General features: G+C 47.1%; 1 protein-coding gene across 4 annotated transcripts in view; it reads left to right on the top strand.

The window, feature by feature from the left end:
• PLEKHA2 (pleckstrin homology domain containing A2) overlaps positions 1–18,511 on the top strand; it is a 251,324-nt gene that overhangs the window by 34,458 nt on the left and 198,355 nt on the right. For 2 of the 4 annotated variants that reach the window (XM_063931609.1, XM_063931606.1), the window contains exons 2-3: positions 9,195–9,334; positions 13,120–13,176. In XM_063931609.1, the coding sequence (XP_063787679.1) occupies positions 9,195–9,334; positions 13,120–13,176 (197 nt within the window). Of the gene's footprint in view, positions 1–6,769; positions 7,147–9,173; positions 9,335–13,119; positions 13,177–18,511 lie in introns of those variants that run through there. The other 2 variants (XM_063931608.1, XM_063931607.1) reach the window with 2 other exon arrangements.

The following is an 18,511-nucleotide window of genomic DNA, read 5'->3' as shown; positions in this document are numbered from 1 at the left end:
GGACTTGGAGGACTCCAAGTTGCTAGATGTGGTCAGGGCCCTGAAAATATAGGTTCCAGGACGGCTGGGGTCAGGAAAACTGACTTGCTGTTATCCTGTATGCACCCAACAAACTGGGTGCTCTTGCTTTTAAGCAGACTTTTGCTAAGTTGGATGTGTAATACAATTCAGCTTGCACATTCTGTGGCAGGCCTGCCACAGCCAAAATATGTAAATGCCCATTCCACAAGGAAGGTGGGCTCATCTTGGGCGGCTGCCCGAGGGGTCTCGGCTTTACAACTTTGCCGAGCGGCTATTTAGTCAGGGGCAAACACGTTTGTAAAATCCTACAAATTTGATACCCTGGCTAAGGAGGACCTGGAGTTCTCTCATTCGGTGCTGCAGAGTCATCCGCACTCTCCCGCCCGTTTGGGAGCTTTGGTATAATCCCCATGGTCCTTTCAGGAACCCCAGCATCCACTAGGACGATAGAGAAAATAAGAATTTACTTACCGATAATTCTATTTCTCGGAGTCCGTAGTGGATGCTGGGCGCCCATCCCAAGTGCGGATTATCTGTATTACTTGTACATAGTTACAAAAATCGGGTTATTATTGTTGTGAGCCATCTTTTCAGAGGCTCCGCTGTTATCATACTGTTAACTGGGTTCAGATCACAGGTTGTACAGTGTGATTGGTGTGGCTGGTATGAGTCTTACCCGGGATTCATAAATCCTTCCTTATTGTGTACGCTCGTCCGGGCACAGTACCTAACTGAGGCTTGGAGGAGGGTCATAGGGGGAGGAGCCAGTGCACACCACCTGATCCTAAAGCTTTACTTTTTGTGCCCTGTCTCCTGCGGAGCCGCTATCCCCCATGGTCCTTTCAGGAACCCCAGCATCCACTACGGACTCCGAGAAATAGAATTATCGGTAAGTAAATTCTTATTTTAATCTGAGGTAAGTGTAAGCCATTTCCAACTGATCTTTTGCACCCACGATAGGTGTATTGTAGCCATATAGACGCGACCAACTCTGAATATGGCCATTTTCAAATGAGTTTGTTGTCCACAGGAGAGGAGTGGGCCAGCCCTGTGCCCCCTTGCTCGGCCCAAGCATCCACTCACCAGCACATTCCCCCGCATTTTAGCTCTCCTTATCATCAGCTTCTCCTTTATGTTGGCTGCTCCTGGGTGCTGGGGAACTTCCTAGATGGGTCACCTGACACTGCATCAAGCCACACACCCCTCAGTGAGGCAGATGTGATAGCTGCCTTCCCTTGTGCTTTTCTTTGCAGTATTATTGGCCACAGTGTGGCCACGCCCCCTGCTCCAGGCAGTGTCTATTACATAGCATGGCTGTCTCACCTACACAATTACTGCTCCTCCTCATATGTAAGTAAAACGTATTAGTGAAGCAGGAATATGTGTATTAATGGGAGATAAACCCTAAATAGGGCTTCCTTCTATTTCACAATCCCCCGTTCTGCGATATCTATAACAGAGTATCACCTTCTATATAAAAAGGTTTCCAGCGGTGCCATACATGATGAATTTCTGGCTGCCCTCTACTGGTGGGGGCAGCTAGGGTGGCACAATGGATAATGTAGTGCAGAACAGGTGTGTGGTGCGGGTGGCGTGATGGCACGATAGCGTCCTTGTGTCGCCACCACCTGCTATAATACAATGACAAAATTACCGGCATTGTAAAACAGGAGAAGAAGCTTCGATGACACGCATCACTGCAAATGACGTCATCTGCCACTTGGACCGCCTGCTTCCCTGAATGCTGGGCAACTTCAGGAGACTTATATAATCTGTTTGAGGTGGCCGGGTGCACCACCTGCGATTCAGGAGACTCACAGACATTCTGCGAGAGTATGCAGGTCTGAGAGGTAAATGTACATAGAGGCATACAGTAACTAGAGTGGGTGCCATTGCTATGTGGCCTAGAGTCTTAGGGGGCCTGCCCTTAGTACCCACCACCCATGCAGCCAGCTCACAACACAATCAGTGACACTATTATGAATACAGAAAGGGACAGTCCACAAACTACTCATCATGATACTAGGGCTACTGTGTGTACAGTGTATTGAATATAGGATGGTATTGATATCCTGGTGGTTGAAAACCCAGTGGTCAGAATGCTGACAGTGGCAACTCGACATTCACAATCCTAATGGTTCACGGTGAGTATTTTAACCCTAACCCTGATCCCAAACCTAACCCACCATTCCCACAACCTAACCCTAACCTCCCCCTCCCAACAACCTAACCTTAACCCACCCCTCCCGCAGCCTAACCCTAACCATGCCCTCCCGCAACTTAAGCTTGTTTCCTCCAGCAGCCTAAACTCCAACTCGCGCAGCTTAACCCTAACCTCCCCCTCACACAGCCTAACCCTCCCTTTATTGCCTAACCCTCCCCTCCCACAGTCTGACCCTAGCTATACCCTCCCGCAGCCTAAACTTAACCCACCCCTCCCGCAGCCTAACCCTAACCCACCCCCCAGTGCAGGTATTGCCAACCAGTCAGAAGCAAAGAGCCAGAAAAGATCTGAAGTCAAGAGCAAGAGCCACTATCATGCACGTGCCGTAGGCGTGCGCGCTAAAATGGGGGCGTGGCATAGTTGTCACAAAGCCACACCCTATTTTTGTGCGCACACCTTTCGGTATGATGTTTGTAGGAGTATGACTTCATATCATAACCCCGTTTTTTCGTCATGTTGTACAGTGCCACATACATATAATGCCCCAGTACAGTACATATAAAAACGCAAAAAAATGGGTGCCTCCACAGTGCCAGATACACATGTCCCCACAGTGCCACATACATATATGTTCCCAGTGCAGATACATATGTCCCCACAGTGCCAGCTATGCCCCCAGTGCCAGATACACATGTCCTCACAGTGCCAGCTATGCCCCAGTGCCAGATACACATGTCCCCCGAGTGCCAGATATACCCCAGTTCCAGATACATATGTCCCCACAGTGCCTGCTATGCCCCAGTGCCAGATATACCCCCAGTGCAGATACATATGTCCCCACAGTGCCAGCTATGCCCCCAGTGCCAGATACACTTGTCCCCACAGTGCCTGCTATGCCCCCAGTGCCAGAAACACATGTCCCCCGAGTGCCAGATATACCCCAGTGCCAGATGCATATGTCCCCACAGTGCCTGCTATGCCCCCAGTGCAGATACACATCCCCACAGTCCTCCTCCCTCCTCCTCCTCTTCTCTGCTCACCGCGCTGCTGCTCCCTCTCCGGCAGCGGTGTCTCTCTTGAATTAGGCGCCGGTCTATGAGCCTATCAAAGCTCGCGGTCCGGCAGCCAATCAGGAGCCTTAGCTGCCGGTCCGCGAGCTCTGATTGGCTCACGGGCGCTGCCGAATGAAGAGAGACACTGCCGCCGGAGAGGTGTGCGTGTGTCTCGGGCTGGGAGCAGCGGTGGCCAGGAGCTGACCGAGCCACATGCGGCGGATGGAAGAGCCGCATGCGGCTCGAGAGCCGCGGGTTGGCCACTGCTGCCCTAGTGCCTAACCCTAGCCGTCCCCTCCCACAGTGTAACCCTAACCATCCCCTACTGTAGCCTAACCCACCCCCTAGTGCCTAACCCTAAACCTCCCCTCCTGCAGTCTAACCCTAACAGTTCCCTCCTGCAGCCTAACACTAACCCTCCCCTCCTAACCATCCCCTCCCGCAGCCTAACCCTAGCTGTCCTCTCGCACAGCCTAACCCTAACAGTCTCCTCCTGCAGCCTAATCTTAACCCTCCCCCTAGTGCCTAACACTAACCCTCCCCTCCTGCAGCCTAATCCTAACCGTCCGCTTCTGCAGCCTAACCCTAACCACCTGCTTATTGCAGTCCAACCCTCCCCCTAGTGCAGTGGTTCTCAAACTCTGGTTGTCCAGGACTAATTCAAACTATTTATGGTCAATGTAATAGGTAAAACTAGTACTTGTGGATGCCAATCATAAAATATGTGGACAAACAGAATCAAATCTTGTTCCTCACCACATAATTAAACCTAAGGATGACATATAAATAAAATGTACTTAATTTTATATTTATTTCTAAATTTCTCAATAAGAAACTTTTGGTCTAGGGGGTGCCATGAAAAACATTCTGATACTCTTGAGTGTCGTGATTCAAAAAAGTTTGGGAACCACTGCCCTAGTGCCTAACACTAAACCTCCCCGCCTGCAGTCTAATCAAGACCAGCTCCAGGCTTACTATTGCCCTGAGCGAAAAAAAATTGTAAGTGCCCCCCCTCCCCCTCCCATGCACGCGCCGAAGGCACCCGCGCTCCTGGAGAAGTGGGCATGGCCTCTCAATTTTATATCATCAAACTATAAATATATTTTCACACCCCTCTACACACACAATTAGCAGCCTTACACATGATCCCCACAGTAGTGTTCCTTACACATAATGTCTCCAGCAAAGTGTCAGTTACACATAATGACCCCAGTAGTGCAGTGCCAAATACACATAAACCCACAGTAGTGCCAGATACACATTATATGCCCCCAGCAGTACCAGATACACATATACCCCCAGTAGTGCAGTGCTAGGTACACATTATATGCCCCCCAGCAGTGCCAGATACACATATGTCCCCATGCCCCAGTAGTGCCAGCTACACATGACCAACAGTGCAGTGCCAGATACACACATGCCCCCAATAGTGCCAGATACACATATGCCCCTCCGCAGTGCCAGATACATACATGCCCCCAATAGTGCCAGATACACATACACCCCCAGCAGTGTCAGATACACATATGCTCCCAGCAGTGCCAGATACACATATGCCCCCAGCAGTGCCAGATACACATATGGCACCAGCAGTGCCAGATGCGTATATGCCCCCAGCAGTGGCAGATATACATATGCTCCCACAGTACCATATACACATATGCCCAAAATAGTGCAGTGCCAGATACACATATGCTCCCAGCAGTGCCAGATTCACATATGCCCCTAGTAGCAGCAGATACACATATGCCCCCAATAGTGCCAGATACACATATGTCCCCAGTAGTGCTACTCACCACCGCCGCTGCCTGCCGGGCTCCGCTGTTGCTCCTGTGCTGTATCTGAGGGTCCAGGTGAGTCTGAAGCTCATGAGGGAGAGAAGGGAAGTCCATATCACCCAGTCCAGGAAACCACTTCTAGTCCAGGTGGCTGCAATTTAGGGCCTGTAGGTCCCAGGATGGAAGGAGGTAGAATGGAAGGCAGGGGCCAGGAAGAGGTGGGGACTGACAGCCAGGGGCCAGCAACAGTGGGGCCTACAGCACCTTGGTAGTTTAGCCCATGTCCTCATCCAGGCATTCACTCCCACAACTTCTCCAGCTGCATATGGGCTGTGGCCGGCTGCCCGCTCGTCTGGCTCTGCGGGGCTCAGTGCCATCACCACCACGCAGTACAGTACTGCATTGGAAGCAGGTCTGGCCGCCACTGACAACATCCTGATCCCGGGTCACCTCCAGTGCCCAGCCTGACCCTGCAGCAGACTGCTCACCACGAACACCGGCACAGGGAGATAGGAAGTTCCCTGATTGGTGCCCGCTTCACAAGCTCCCTCCAGTCACGGGAGAAGCAGCAGGTATCATGGGGGGGGAGACGTCAGGAGCGTGGGGTCTGGCAGCGGGAGGTGGAGGAGCATATGACTGCAGGAAATGGCAGGGCACCCTTAGAAGCACAGCGCCCCGAGCGGCCGCTCCTATCGAACATGCCTGGATTCGGCCCTGACCCTAACCATAACCATTCCCTCCCGCAGCCTAACCCTAACCCTCCCCCTAGTACCTAACCCTAGGATCCTGACTGCATCCCATTAAATACACTAGATCACAGCATATAGTTTACAGGCTGCCCCTCCCTACCAGCCCACAGTGAATTGCATGCAGCAGATATGGTGGGCAGAGCACAAGGGGAAGAGAAAGGTGTCTGGGGTTGAAGAGTGCACTATGCAGGATCCCGCCAATATAAACTGGGAGCATAGTAGCATAATGAAGACTGAGGACACTATAATGTGTAATGTGAACTGGAGGGACTGTGGCGTGTGATCTGGGGGGGGGGCACTGTGTTGCCTAATGTGAACTGAGAGCATTAGAGTGTGGCATAATATGAACTAGAGGGCACAATGCAGCATAATGCACATAGTAGTTTCTCTATATAACTTTTGGGGGCCCCTTTCAAATGTTAATTTGGGGACCACAAGTTACTAGTTATGCCGCTGCATGCACAGCTGCAATTCTCTTATCGCTACTAACATCTCAGGATGGCAATAGCCAGCAGACAAAATAATTTATTTAAATAAACCAATAGTTTTCTATTTTTAAACGTTTATTGTTTTATTTATTCATTGAAAAATGGAACTTGAAGTCCCGACCAAGTTTTCAGCCCCCGCCCATGTGTGAAGTGGTAAAGCCTTACCGCTGCCAGGCAGTATCTCTGGGGCGCTGACTGCACACCAACCCCACCGACACAGATCAGTAGATAGACTGCTGTGTGCCCAAGTGCCCCTTATCAGTGGAAAACATCCTGCAGACCCAAACACATTTTGCTTGACAGGTCCAAAACACCTGCGCTCACTGTTCTTGGCTGAGTAGACAACATGTTGCTTATGTTGCAGTGGTACAGTGTAGGTGTTACTATACTGTATGTTACTATACATACAGTGTCCTTTTCCAGCTTCCTGATTTACACTGCACATCAGCATCACCCAGCCCACATTTGTGTTTCTTTTGTGTGTGTGTAGGGGTGTGTGTAAGGCGTGCCTGTTACACAGATTGTCAGGGGCAGACTGAGTAGGAAGGAGACAAACACAGGAGGAGGAGAGAACAAGAGTTTCTGATGAGCCGGAGACTGACAGAGAATAGATCTAGATAAACTTCACTGGATCTAGGGCGATAATTCAGGAGGGGGGAATTTCCAGTGGCTGCAGGAAAAGTTTCCGGCTAGTTGTACAGACACAGGCCTATTCGGATGAGTTATTCTGCACTCTGCAAAACAGTCTACCTAAAGACATTTGCACTTTATATTAATCTTATGAATTGAGAACATCCATTAAAAGAAACTGGGGGAAAAAAAGATGTTGCTGTCAAATGGGAGCTAGAGACTGCAAAATGAAGAAATGTAAGCGTACCCGACATGCATGCTAAGGTAGGACTTATTGTCATTTCTCTATAGGAATATGAGACAATGCTGGGGGTATATCATTATATGAAGTGATTGACTGCAAATTCTAAGGAGAAAATGATAGAGTAAAGGAAGTGCCACACTGGACGATATTTTAAAAGATATCACTCATTTTCATCCTTCTGAGCGACATTGTTTAAAATATCGCCCAGTGTGGCTGGTGCGCCGATGAACGATGCGTGCTCCCGCTGGTCGTCAACTAGGTAATCTGTCATTTGTCCCTGCAGCTCAGTTCTGGCTATATCATTGACGACATGCTGCATATTGTTCAGTTGTTCATGAAATCGCTCTGTGTCGCCGCTCTATCTCGTTCATTATCATTCATCCGGGAGTCCGGGAAGTTCAAGGGAAAACAATGAATGATATTGTTCATCATTCATGCCGTCCAGTGTGGCACTGCCTTAACAGAGTTCAGTCCAATGTCCAGTGATCTACTGACAGCATATTACCAGGACAGGATCTCGCCGACATGAGTATACAGTATATGGTATATAATGTCCAGTGATCTACTTGTAGTATATTACCAGGACAGGTTCACACCGACATGGGTTTATATGGTATATAATGTCCAGTGATCTACTGACAGCATAATACCAGGACAGGATAACACTGACATGGGTTTATATGGTATATAATGTCCAGTGATCTACTTGTAGTATATTACCAGGACAGGTTCACACTGACATGGGTTTATAATATGGTATATAATGTCCAGTGATCTACTGACAGCTTATTACCAGGACAGGATAACACCGACATGGGTTTATATGGTATATACTGCCCAGTGATCTACTGACAGCATATTACAAGGACTGGTTCACACCGACATGGGTATATATGGTATATAATGTCCAGTGACCTACTGACAGCATAATACCAGGACAGGATAACACCGACATGGGTTTATATGGTATATAATGTCCAGTGATCTACTGACAGCATAATACCAGAACAGGATAACACTGACCTGGATTTATATAGGTATATAATGTCCAGTGATCTACTTGTAGTATATTACCAGGACAGGTTCACACCGACATGGGTTTATAATATGGTATATAATGTCCAGTGATCTACTGACAGCATAATACCAGGACAGAATAACACTGACATGGGTTTATATGGTATATAATGTCCAGTGATCTACTGACAGCATAATACCAGGACAGGATAACACCGACATGGGTTTATATGGTATATAATGTCCAGTGATCTACTGACAGCATAATACCAGGACAGGATAACACCGACATGGGTTTATATGGTATATAATGTCCAGTGATATACTTGTAGTATATTACCAGGACAGGTTCACACCAACATGGGTTTATAATATGGTATATAATGTCCAGTGATCTACTGACAGCTTATTACCAGGACAGGATAACACCGACATGGGTTTATATGGTATATAATGCCCAGTGATCTACTGACAGCATATTACAAGGACTGGATTTACACCGACATGGGTATATATGGTATATAATGTCCAGTGACCTACTGACAGCATAATACCAGGACAGGATCTCACCGACATGGGTTTATATGGCATATAACGTGCTGTGATCTACTGGCTGCATATTATCAGGGCAGGGTATCACAGCCCTGTGTTTATATATATTATGTCCAGTGATCTACTGACAACATTATTAGGACAGGATCACACATTGCTGGGCTTATACATGTCTAGTGATTACTGATTATCAGGACAAGATCTGGGAATATATGTCAGGGACCTTCCAGCACACCCAGCCCAGCACAGACATCAGATGACTGCTACACCACACTAATTAACCTGCGTTATTTCCTGACATGTTCTGTTTTGGAACAGAACATGATAATCTTCTTGTCTGGTAGCGATCTCCTAACGCCATATCAGATTATCCTGTGTATCTGATATTTTCTCATCAATCTGTTTGCAAAAAAATAAATTGTGGAATGTGCATTTATAAAAGAATGTCTCTTATGGACCATGTTCTTTTGTCATGTAGGGTAATGTGTGGATTTGTTAGGAATGCCTTATGTGGATCGGCTGAACCGAACCTGTGGGTTTCTGGACATCGAGGATGCAGGGAGTGGGAGATTTCTCCGGAGATATTTCATTCTGGACACCCAGGCAAATTACCTGCTTTGGTACATGGATAATCCCCAGGTAAGAAGAGCCATCAACATGAAACCACATTTGTTCAGTTCAAGGTTTCATATGTTTTCTAATGACTAAGGGGTTGATAAATCAAGCAGTAAAAACATATAGAAATAAATAATAGGACTCTGGTATAGTTTCATGTGGATAAAGTAAAGTTGTGAAATTTTGGGTCTCATTCAGAGCTAGCTGTATGCCTGTTGGTGGAGCGAATCTTATGTACACCAGAATGGGTGATGCGTATATCAGTACGGGTGATGCCTACACCAGTATGGGTGATGCCTACACCAGTATGGATGATGCCTACACCAGTATTGGTGATGCGTACACCAGTATGGGTGATACCTACACCAGTATGGGTGATGCCTACACCAGTATGGGTGATGCCTACACCAGTATGGGTGATGCGTACACCAGTATGGGTGATGCCTACACCAGTATGGGTGATGCCTACACCAGTATTGGTGATGCGTACACCAGTATGGGTGCTGCGTACACCAGTATGGGTGATGTGTACACCAGTATGGGTGATGCCTACACCAGTATGGGTGATGCCTACACCAGTATGGGTGATGCGTACACCAATATGGGTCATGCGTACACCAGTATGGGTGATGCCTACACCAGTAGGGGTGATGTGTACACCAGTATGGGTGATGCCTACACCAGTAGGGGTGATGTGTACACCAATATGGGTGATGCAGTGTCATAGTCAATTCAATCACATCTACACGTACCACTGTATAGGAGTAACTGGGATGTATCGGGACGTTCTCACATACATGGCAGGATGCATCAAGTCATCACAAGCATAAGGCATTTATTAACGCTGCATGTTTGAAGAAATCCTCATAGGACAGCTCTCCCAGTAAGAGCTGTTCTTTGCAATAGAAGAACTTCTGGGTTTAAGACCCAGGAGCCCTTCTGTGCATGCAGAACCGCATTGCTCGCCGCATCCAAGTGATACATTCCGGAGCTTGGGACATATGAGAAAAGCGTCCAAAGCTCCTACAATGGCATTTTCGGATGTTTGGCCGAATTTTTAGCTTTGCTTCATCCCGCCCGCAATAGGCTGAGGTCAGTGACGGCATGTCAGTGGAACTAGGTAAATATTCCTATTACCAGGTATAGTGCTGAGGTAAATACACTCTGATTATGGTGATGACAAATTGCACATCTAATGAACAGATAGGGGGCGACACACCGCGAGATACTCACAATTTTCTATATGGTTTATCTTAATGAAAGTGTCAGTACTGAATTGGTAGGAGGTCGGATTATTGATGTGCACCTCCACAAATCCAGGTGCACTCCCAGCATGCAGAGAATGGAGATGATATCCAGTAACACTGCGGATGAAGAATCTGTGTAGTGAGGACAGCAGTGCCTGTCTGGGAGCATCCTGGCGCATGTGCGGCCCGGGTTTTGTGTACTGTGCAGTTTGCATATTACGTCTGGCTTGGAGGGGATTCTGTTCAGAATGTCGACATGCAGGGCCGGTATGAGCCCTCACTGCGCCCCAGTCAGGGAATGGGGGCGTGGCTTAATACAGGGGGCATGGTCAATTACGCCCCCTGTACAGTAGTAGTGCTGCTTAAATGCTGAGCGGTGCGCGATGACGTCATCGCGCACTGCACAGCAAAGGTCCTCTCCACGAAGGGAAACTAGACGCTACGCGTCTAAATCCCTTCACAGGGGACCCAGCCGGGGGACACAGCGGGCAACGGAGGGCACAGCAGTGGCGGATCTTGCCATGGTGCAGCGCCCTCCGGATGGCGCCAGCGCCCTCCGGAAGGCGGCACCCCGGGCAAAAGTCCTGCTTGCCCGTGGCAAGATCCGCTACTGTCGACATGGACATAAGGTTGGCAAGAAAGATGACAAAATTCACAAATGTTGACTTGTCCATAATGTCAACATTTAACATGTCAACAGTACATTTGTGTGTTATTTTTAGATTAGCGTTACCATTAGTCTTTTTTGCTCCATCTAACATGTCAAATAAAATGCAACCAAAATGGCCAAGTAAGTAGTTATTTATTGAAATTGCAAGAATTTTTTGTCATCTATAAACACCTACCAAGGAATAATCTGTCATCCCAACAAGGCCTACCACTAGAAAACCTACCGAATTGAGTGAGGGGACCCCTGTTTTTATTTGAACAAATTGGGACAGATATGGCCATGAGAGTCCCCTGTTCAAACGATGGTGACACCACCAGTGGCGTAAGTTCGTCACAGTCGCCCGGAGGCAAGATAAATATTGGTGCCCCCCTATTTCCTATATTAAGATAAATGTATGTATGTATGTGTTCGTGTTCGTGTGTGTGTGTGTGTATACGGAGTGTTCTGAAAAAAAATTATATACTGTATTTATACATTTAATTGTCTTTTATTTTAAATCACACACTTCTTAGCAGTCATACTCAGGATTATAATCCATGACCTGTTACACTAACAGCAGACACTTTACTGATGGAGCTATTTGCTCCTGTACAGGTAGCATGAGAATTTTAACTATATGAAGTTACATGTAATTGTCAGAGAAGTATCTTCATATAGTTAGAATTCTCATATTTCCTATACAGGAGCAAACAGCTTCATCAGTAAGGTGCCGCATCCAGTGTAATAGGTCGTGGTTGCTAATCCTGGGTATGACACTTGTAAAATGTGTATATTCAGCATAATAAAGTGGGTGTGATTTGTAAGGTGCAGGGACCAGTGAGGAAGTCGGCCACTGAAAAGACAGCAGCAGCTATCAATTAACTTAATTCAATGGTGTCATAGAATGGGAGGAGAGGAGCCCGGCGGCAGATGACTCCGTTGCCTCCCAGAGTTCTGCCTCTGGACACCACATATTTCTTGGGCTAGTATGAGTGAGATACATTGAAAACACACAAGAAAGGGCTTTTCTCAATTAATAGACCCATAGGCCTGTTGCATTATTACTATTTTTCCCCTTACGATACACATACTCAGCAATAATGCAGTGGTGGTTCTACTGGCGGGCAAACGGGGCTATTGCCCAGGGCACTACCGCCTGGGGGTGTGGCCACTGACACCCCACTGGCGCCCATCTGCTCTTGCCCTCCACCACCGCTATATTTAGAAACTGTGCCCAATCTCCCAGAATGCTGGTGCTGGGTGTGACGTTACGCTGCATGACATCGTCACTCATGGCATTCTGGGGGCAGCCGTGGTGAGATGGCAAGGAAGGATGAGGACCTACCTGTCTTCACAAGGTAACATTTAGGCACTCATCACCCGTGACAAACGGCTCTTCTTGGCAAATGGTTCCCCCCTGGTAAACGCACCCCGCAGTTATTATTTTATTTATAATTTTATTTTTACGCCCATGGTCACCCCCTTCATCAGAGAGTGCCACAGGAAACTTTCGCCATGAGCTTTGCACAGTCCAGAACGGCCCTGCAATAATGCATACTACGAGTTTTTTTTTTTACATAACAGGTCCTTCAGCCCACAGTATAACCCCACCAACATCTAATTTGTTTTATGCTGACATACTGGCTGAAGCATCTGACAGAAAGGAACAAGGCCTTCTGCCTGTCTTTAGAAGTTTGTTTGTTAATAACCAAAGGCAGCAGATTTTTACTCAGGCTTTTAAAATCTCTGTGACATGTATAAATAACCTTGTTGTACAGATTCCTCAGTGATATTCACTGACTGGATATAAGAGGCAGCATGACTGCTCCATTTTGCTATAAGAATACTCCAGTCTTGTCATCACTGTGAATACACATACATCATGCATATCTTTTTTTTATATATATTTTCAGAATCTGCCCAACGGTACTGGAGCGGTGGGGTCTCTGAAACTGACATATATATCAAAAGTAAGTAAATATATGAAGTGCATTATTGTTCCAAAAGATCTGACATACTAAGAACGGGGGAAGAAAGGTGACACTAACTACACAGTATAGGACAGAGTAGTGACAAACCGACACTAATAATATAAGCAGAAGAGCCGAAGTTCAGTAAAACAACACTACATCTAATAGAGTACTGACAGTCATCCAAAAGCTCTAACCCTAGAGCACACAGAGATCCGTATAGAATAGATTTAGGCAATCATGTAATCATCCTAGAACCATCCTCTTTCTGTAGTCCTTATCCTAAAGCCCCCCCCCCCCACACACACACACACACACCTGAAAGGCCACCGGGCCCATGTGCCCGAAATCAATATTTCGGATCGATGTATCATTATTAAAAGTGCAAATCGTTTGCTTTCATTAACGACGATACAATGCACGGTTCCGCGGGTCATATGCTGGATCCCCAGGCGATCTGGATAGCGGTGATTCACAGGTCGTACAATAGATTGTTGGGTACTTTTCCTGACCTAGGGGGTCATTCCGAGTTGATCGCTCGCTGCTGTTTTTCGCAGCGCAGCGAACAGGTTACCACTGCGCATGCGTATGCACCACAATGCGCACGCGCGCCGTACGGCTACAAAGCGGATCGTTGCTGGGCGATGGATTTAACGAAAAATCCATTCGCACAGCCGATCGCAAGGAGATTGACAGAAAGAGGGCGTCTATGGGTGTCATCTGACCGTGTTCTGGGAGTGGTAGGGAAAACGCAGGCGTGTCCAAGCGTTTGCAGGGCGGGTGTCTGACGTCAATTCCGGGACCAAAAAGACTGAAGTGATCGCAAGGGCTGAGTAAGTCCAGAGCTACTCAGAAACTGCAAAAAACTTTTTCGTTCCGATCGGCTGCACACGCGTTCGCACACTTGCAAAGTGAAAATACACTCCCCTGTGGGCAGCGACTATGCGTTTGCACGGCTGCAAAACGTAGCTAGCAATCGATCAACTCGGAATGACCCCCCTAATTATCTATCGTACTCCTGGTGCTGCCGGGAGAGCTGCGGGGAAAATCGTAAGGATGCTGGTCGTCCTCATGTATGGCCGCCCTAAGCAGTCTGATTTCCAACCATTATGACAGTGTAGCACTATAACTTTTTTTAATCTGCACTTTTGCAACCACAGGCTGTATCACCAAAACTGGGAAAATGTGATGTCTGGCATTATGCCAGTCCTCCTTTCTCAAGCTTGAGAAAGGACTGTATAGTCTGAAACATTGCAGTTCTAATATGCCAGCGGCGTTATGCAGCATACTGGAGTTTGATGCCGTATATTATGAACTATGGCCCTCATTCCGAGTTGATCGGTCGCAAGGCGAATTTAGCAGAGTTACACACGCTAAGCCGCCGCCTACTGGGAGTGAATCTTAGCTTCTTAAAATTGCGACCGATGTATTCGCAATATTGCGATTACTAACTACTTAGCAGTTTCAGAGTAGCTCCAGACTTACTCTGCCTGTGCGATCAGTTCAGTGCTTGTCGTTCCTGGTTGACGTCACAAACACACCCAGCGTTCGCCCAGGCACTCCCACCGTTTCTCCGGCCACTCCTGCGTTTTTTCCGGAAACGGTAGCGTTTTCAGCCACACGCCCCTGAAACGCCGTGTTTCCGCCCAGTAACACCCATTTCCTGTCAATCACATTACGATCGCCGGAGCGAAGAAAAAGCCGTGAGTAAAAATACTTTCTTCATAGTAAAGTTACTTGGCGCAGTCGCAGTGCGAACATTGCGCATGCGTACTAAGCGGATTTTCACTGCGATGCGATGAAAAATACCGAGCGAACAACTCGGAATGAGGGCCTATATCCGGCTCCCAGCTATTCATCAAGGAGTGCACCCTGTTTCTAAGCCTGTATATATATCCAGAAGTCAATGCTCACATTGTAATCATTTATCAGCTGGGGCACTCACCAGTCTTCTTAATAAATAAAGATATTGTTTAATTTACCTCATATGCTGCAGGTCAAAGTATTCACAACTAACTGGCCAGTGTCTCAACACATACAGGGCCTTTGTGAAGGCCTCCCAGTGATAGCATAGGGGGTCATTCCGAGTTGATCGCTAGATAAAAATGTTTGCAGCGCAGCGATTAAGTGAAAAAGCGGCACTTCTGCGCATGCGGCGCAATGCGCACACTCGACGTACTTTCACAACAGCCGATGTAGTTTTACGAAGGTGCGTGATGGCCGACTGCAGTGCTACAGTGGAGCAGCTCACTGTCAAAGTGTTTAAAACGACAGTTCTGCAAACCCTGCTGCGTCTGGTGTTCCGAAGCGGTTGCTCTATTAGCTGGTGGTCATAATAATGTGACTCAACCACGTATTTGCAAAGTGAGTGACAGCAGGGAGCGTTTCAGGCAGTAACGGGGACCGGCTACATAAACGCAGGTGTGTTGCAACCATTTTAGGGGCGTGCCACAGCTTGTGACTGCGATCCCATATGCAGTTAAAATGGCTCCGGCGTCTTCTGATGGCCATGCCGCGTGACCTTATGGTTACACAAAAGTCGATTATCGACCGCTGTGTGTCCGATGGTTACGTGTTTATGGATCTCAGATTCTTCCAGTAAGCGTCTCAATTCAAATCCTGGTGGTTGCGACATCTACATAGTGTCACACCGCCGCTGTGCACTGAATCGCAGCTGCGGCGTCGTGTGCGCACATCTCTGAATCAGGCTCTTAAGTCATTAAACACCATGCATAGTAAAGTCATGCAGACATACCATCTTATAGCTACAGACAAAGCATTTGTAATTGCTGCTCTTCCATAGCAATCTGATATTCTGTTATTAATGTCACTGAGCTGCACGTGGATATTTACCATTTCTAAATAGACAAAAGTGTTTTGTAGGCCTGTGGGACATGTCAGAATGACTGATATATGATGCGCTGGGGGCACGCAGTCCCTTTTGGGGGCCATGGCTAAATAGTTAGCCTGGTGCCCGAATAGGTGGGACACGCAGATTTTGTTTTCCGGGTCTCAGTTAGGTTGTCATAGCCCAGCATGGTAAAGATTCAAGTGGGTTCCCCACGGAGCCTCAGGTCTGTGCGGGAAGTGTTCTTATAGATGCAGTATAGGGCCTAAGGGGGACATGTACTAAGCAGTGATAAAAGTGGAGAAGTGAGTCAGTGGAGAAATTTCCCATGGCAACCAATCAGCTGCTCCATACAATTGTATAGTATGCAAATTAGAAATGTTACGTCAGTGCTGATTGGTTGCCATGGACAACTTCTCCACTGGCTCATTTCTCCACTTTTATCACTGCTTAGTACATGTTCCCCTAATTCTGTCACACGCAATCTGCACGCAATGTCGAGGTTAATGTTCAGTTATTATTTGCAACTGGACATGTGCAACAAATTCTGAAAACCCCTACGGCGCATGTGTTACACAGCGTGTGCGCACCGAGGTGCTGTGGCGATCGGGTCAGAAGGTATCAGAAATGCGGCAGAAAAGTGATGGTCGTTCCTGAGTGGTGACTGGGAGGTGGCTTGTGGTACATGCAAAGATTGTCCCCTCAGTTGGCGTATTATGTCGCAGGGGTGTTAGTGAAAGTGGGTACATTCATAGACACACAGACACAAGCACAGGAGTCCATGGCCAGATGGAGAAATTATCTGCAATGGGGTTGGTGGAATGGTGCAACCGATGGTGGAGTATAAAGATGCACCAATCATTATTAAACTAAAAGTGGGCGTCTCAGTCCTTGCACATTTGGCTGCACAGATGTACACAAGGGAAGGAGTATGTAGCGGCATTTGCATAATATCGCAGGAGGGCGATCACCAATAGATGCTCTTGCGAGCACTTCTGCATGTGACTCAGAGTCAGGCCCAGAGTGGAGTAACGTACATGTAGGATGTACGGCTGGACGTTTCACTCATCCAGCATTTCTCTTACCCTGCAGAGTCATCCATCATTGATGCTATACCTCCTGAATTCTGTTCAGTGATGTACCAGTCCTTTGATTACACTTTGAATGTTGTTAGGGCATACAGTCTTGGTGAACTGCTGGCTAAGATTGAGGTAACATTGGTCTTACACCTTGGTGATGGTGATGGATATTTTATAGACATGTGCTTGCCTATGGAATGTTTGGTGTTCTGAACTGTTTTTTTTAAAGCTATAGCACCTTGCTTCATTGTGATCATGAGATTGCGAGATCTCGACGATTTCCTTTGCGTTGGTTCTGCTAATTCAGATCATTGTGGCAGTCTTTTTTCCTGTCATTTTGGGTTCAAGATTCATTGTCCTGTTTGAGCATCGAGATTGATACTTGTGGTGGGTTTTGTTTTGCCGCCTTCCTCAGGATAAAATAGCTTTAAGCTTTGTGCTGCCATCACTGCATACATAAGACTACTCTCTTTCAGGACCAACCACTGTTGGGACTGTAGAACCTTACCTGTAGGGTTATACATATAGGCAAGGAAGAGCCACAGCTGGAATGTCTAAACCTCACTATTTAATTTGTGTGTCATTAAACAGGACAGTCTATTTGTCTTTCATTTCTGAAGGTTTTAAATGGTTTTCAGTTGAGCATTCCCTCAGTCTCTGACAATTTCCAGTTGCAGCTGTTTACAGATGCAGCAAGATCTACAGGGTTTGGTTATTACCGCAGTGGTTCCTGGTATGTGTGAGAGATCACTTGCTTGTCAAACTCTTCTCATTCAAGGGTAGCAGTGCAGATTTGAGATGAACGGTTATGCAATCACAGTATTGTGGTGAGGCGTGACAAATTTGGCATGGTACTCGCTATTAAACGACAGAGGGCTGATTTGGTGTGTGCTTGTGCAGCTACTTTTGACTTATTTGCGATGCAGTGTTATGGTCAAAGGTCAGTATGTCCCTGGGAGGATAATGAGATAGCTGATGCATTATATTGGTTCCCGTGGACTACATTTAGATATTTGTCTCCTGCGGCTGATGCTATTGGTGTACTTTGCTCCTCTCATGTTTGGCAGGTGACCAAGTCAGCATGGAGGGCCTAACCGAGCAGTCTGTTGCCTCAGGCACACTGCAAGCTCAGCGTCAAGCTTGGATTGAATGGTAAGCTTTATTCCATGGCCACAGACATGGAGAATAGAGTGGACATCTCTCAATGCTTTCTTTTCTTTAGCATCTCTATGACTCTGGCAGATCTAGGGCTTATGTTTCTAATTTTCTGTTAAATAAAGGGCCTCCTTTGGGATCAGTAAGAAATACCTCCAATCAAAATCCTGACGTTCAAAATCCCGACAGCAATTGACTGACGGTCAAAATCCCGACAAGGTCAAAATCCTGACCTGGTCAAAATACCGACATT

This window comes from Pseudophryne corroboree, chromosome 6 (genome assembly GCF_028390025.1).
Source record: "Pseudophryne corroboree isolate aPseCor3 chromosome 6, aPseCor3.hap2, whole genome shotgun sequence".
NCBI lineage: Eukaryota > Metazoa > Chordata > Amphibia > Anura > Myobatrachidae > Pseudophryne > Pseudophryne corroboree.
Note: the sequence above shows the minus strand (reverse complement) of the source record. Positions and strands in the feature narration are given on the sequence as shown.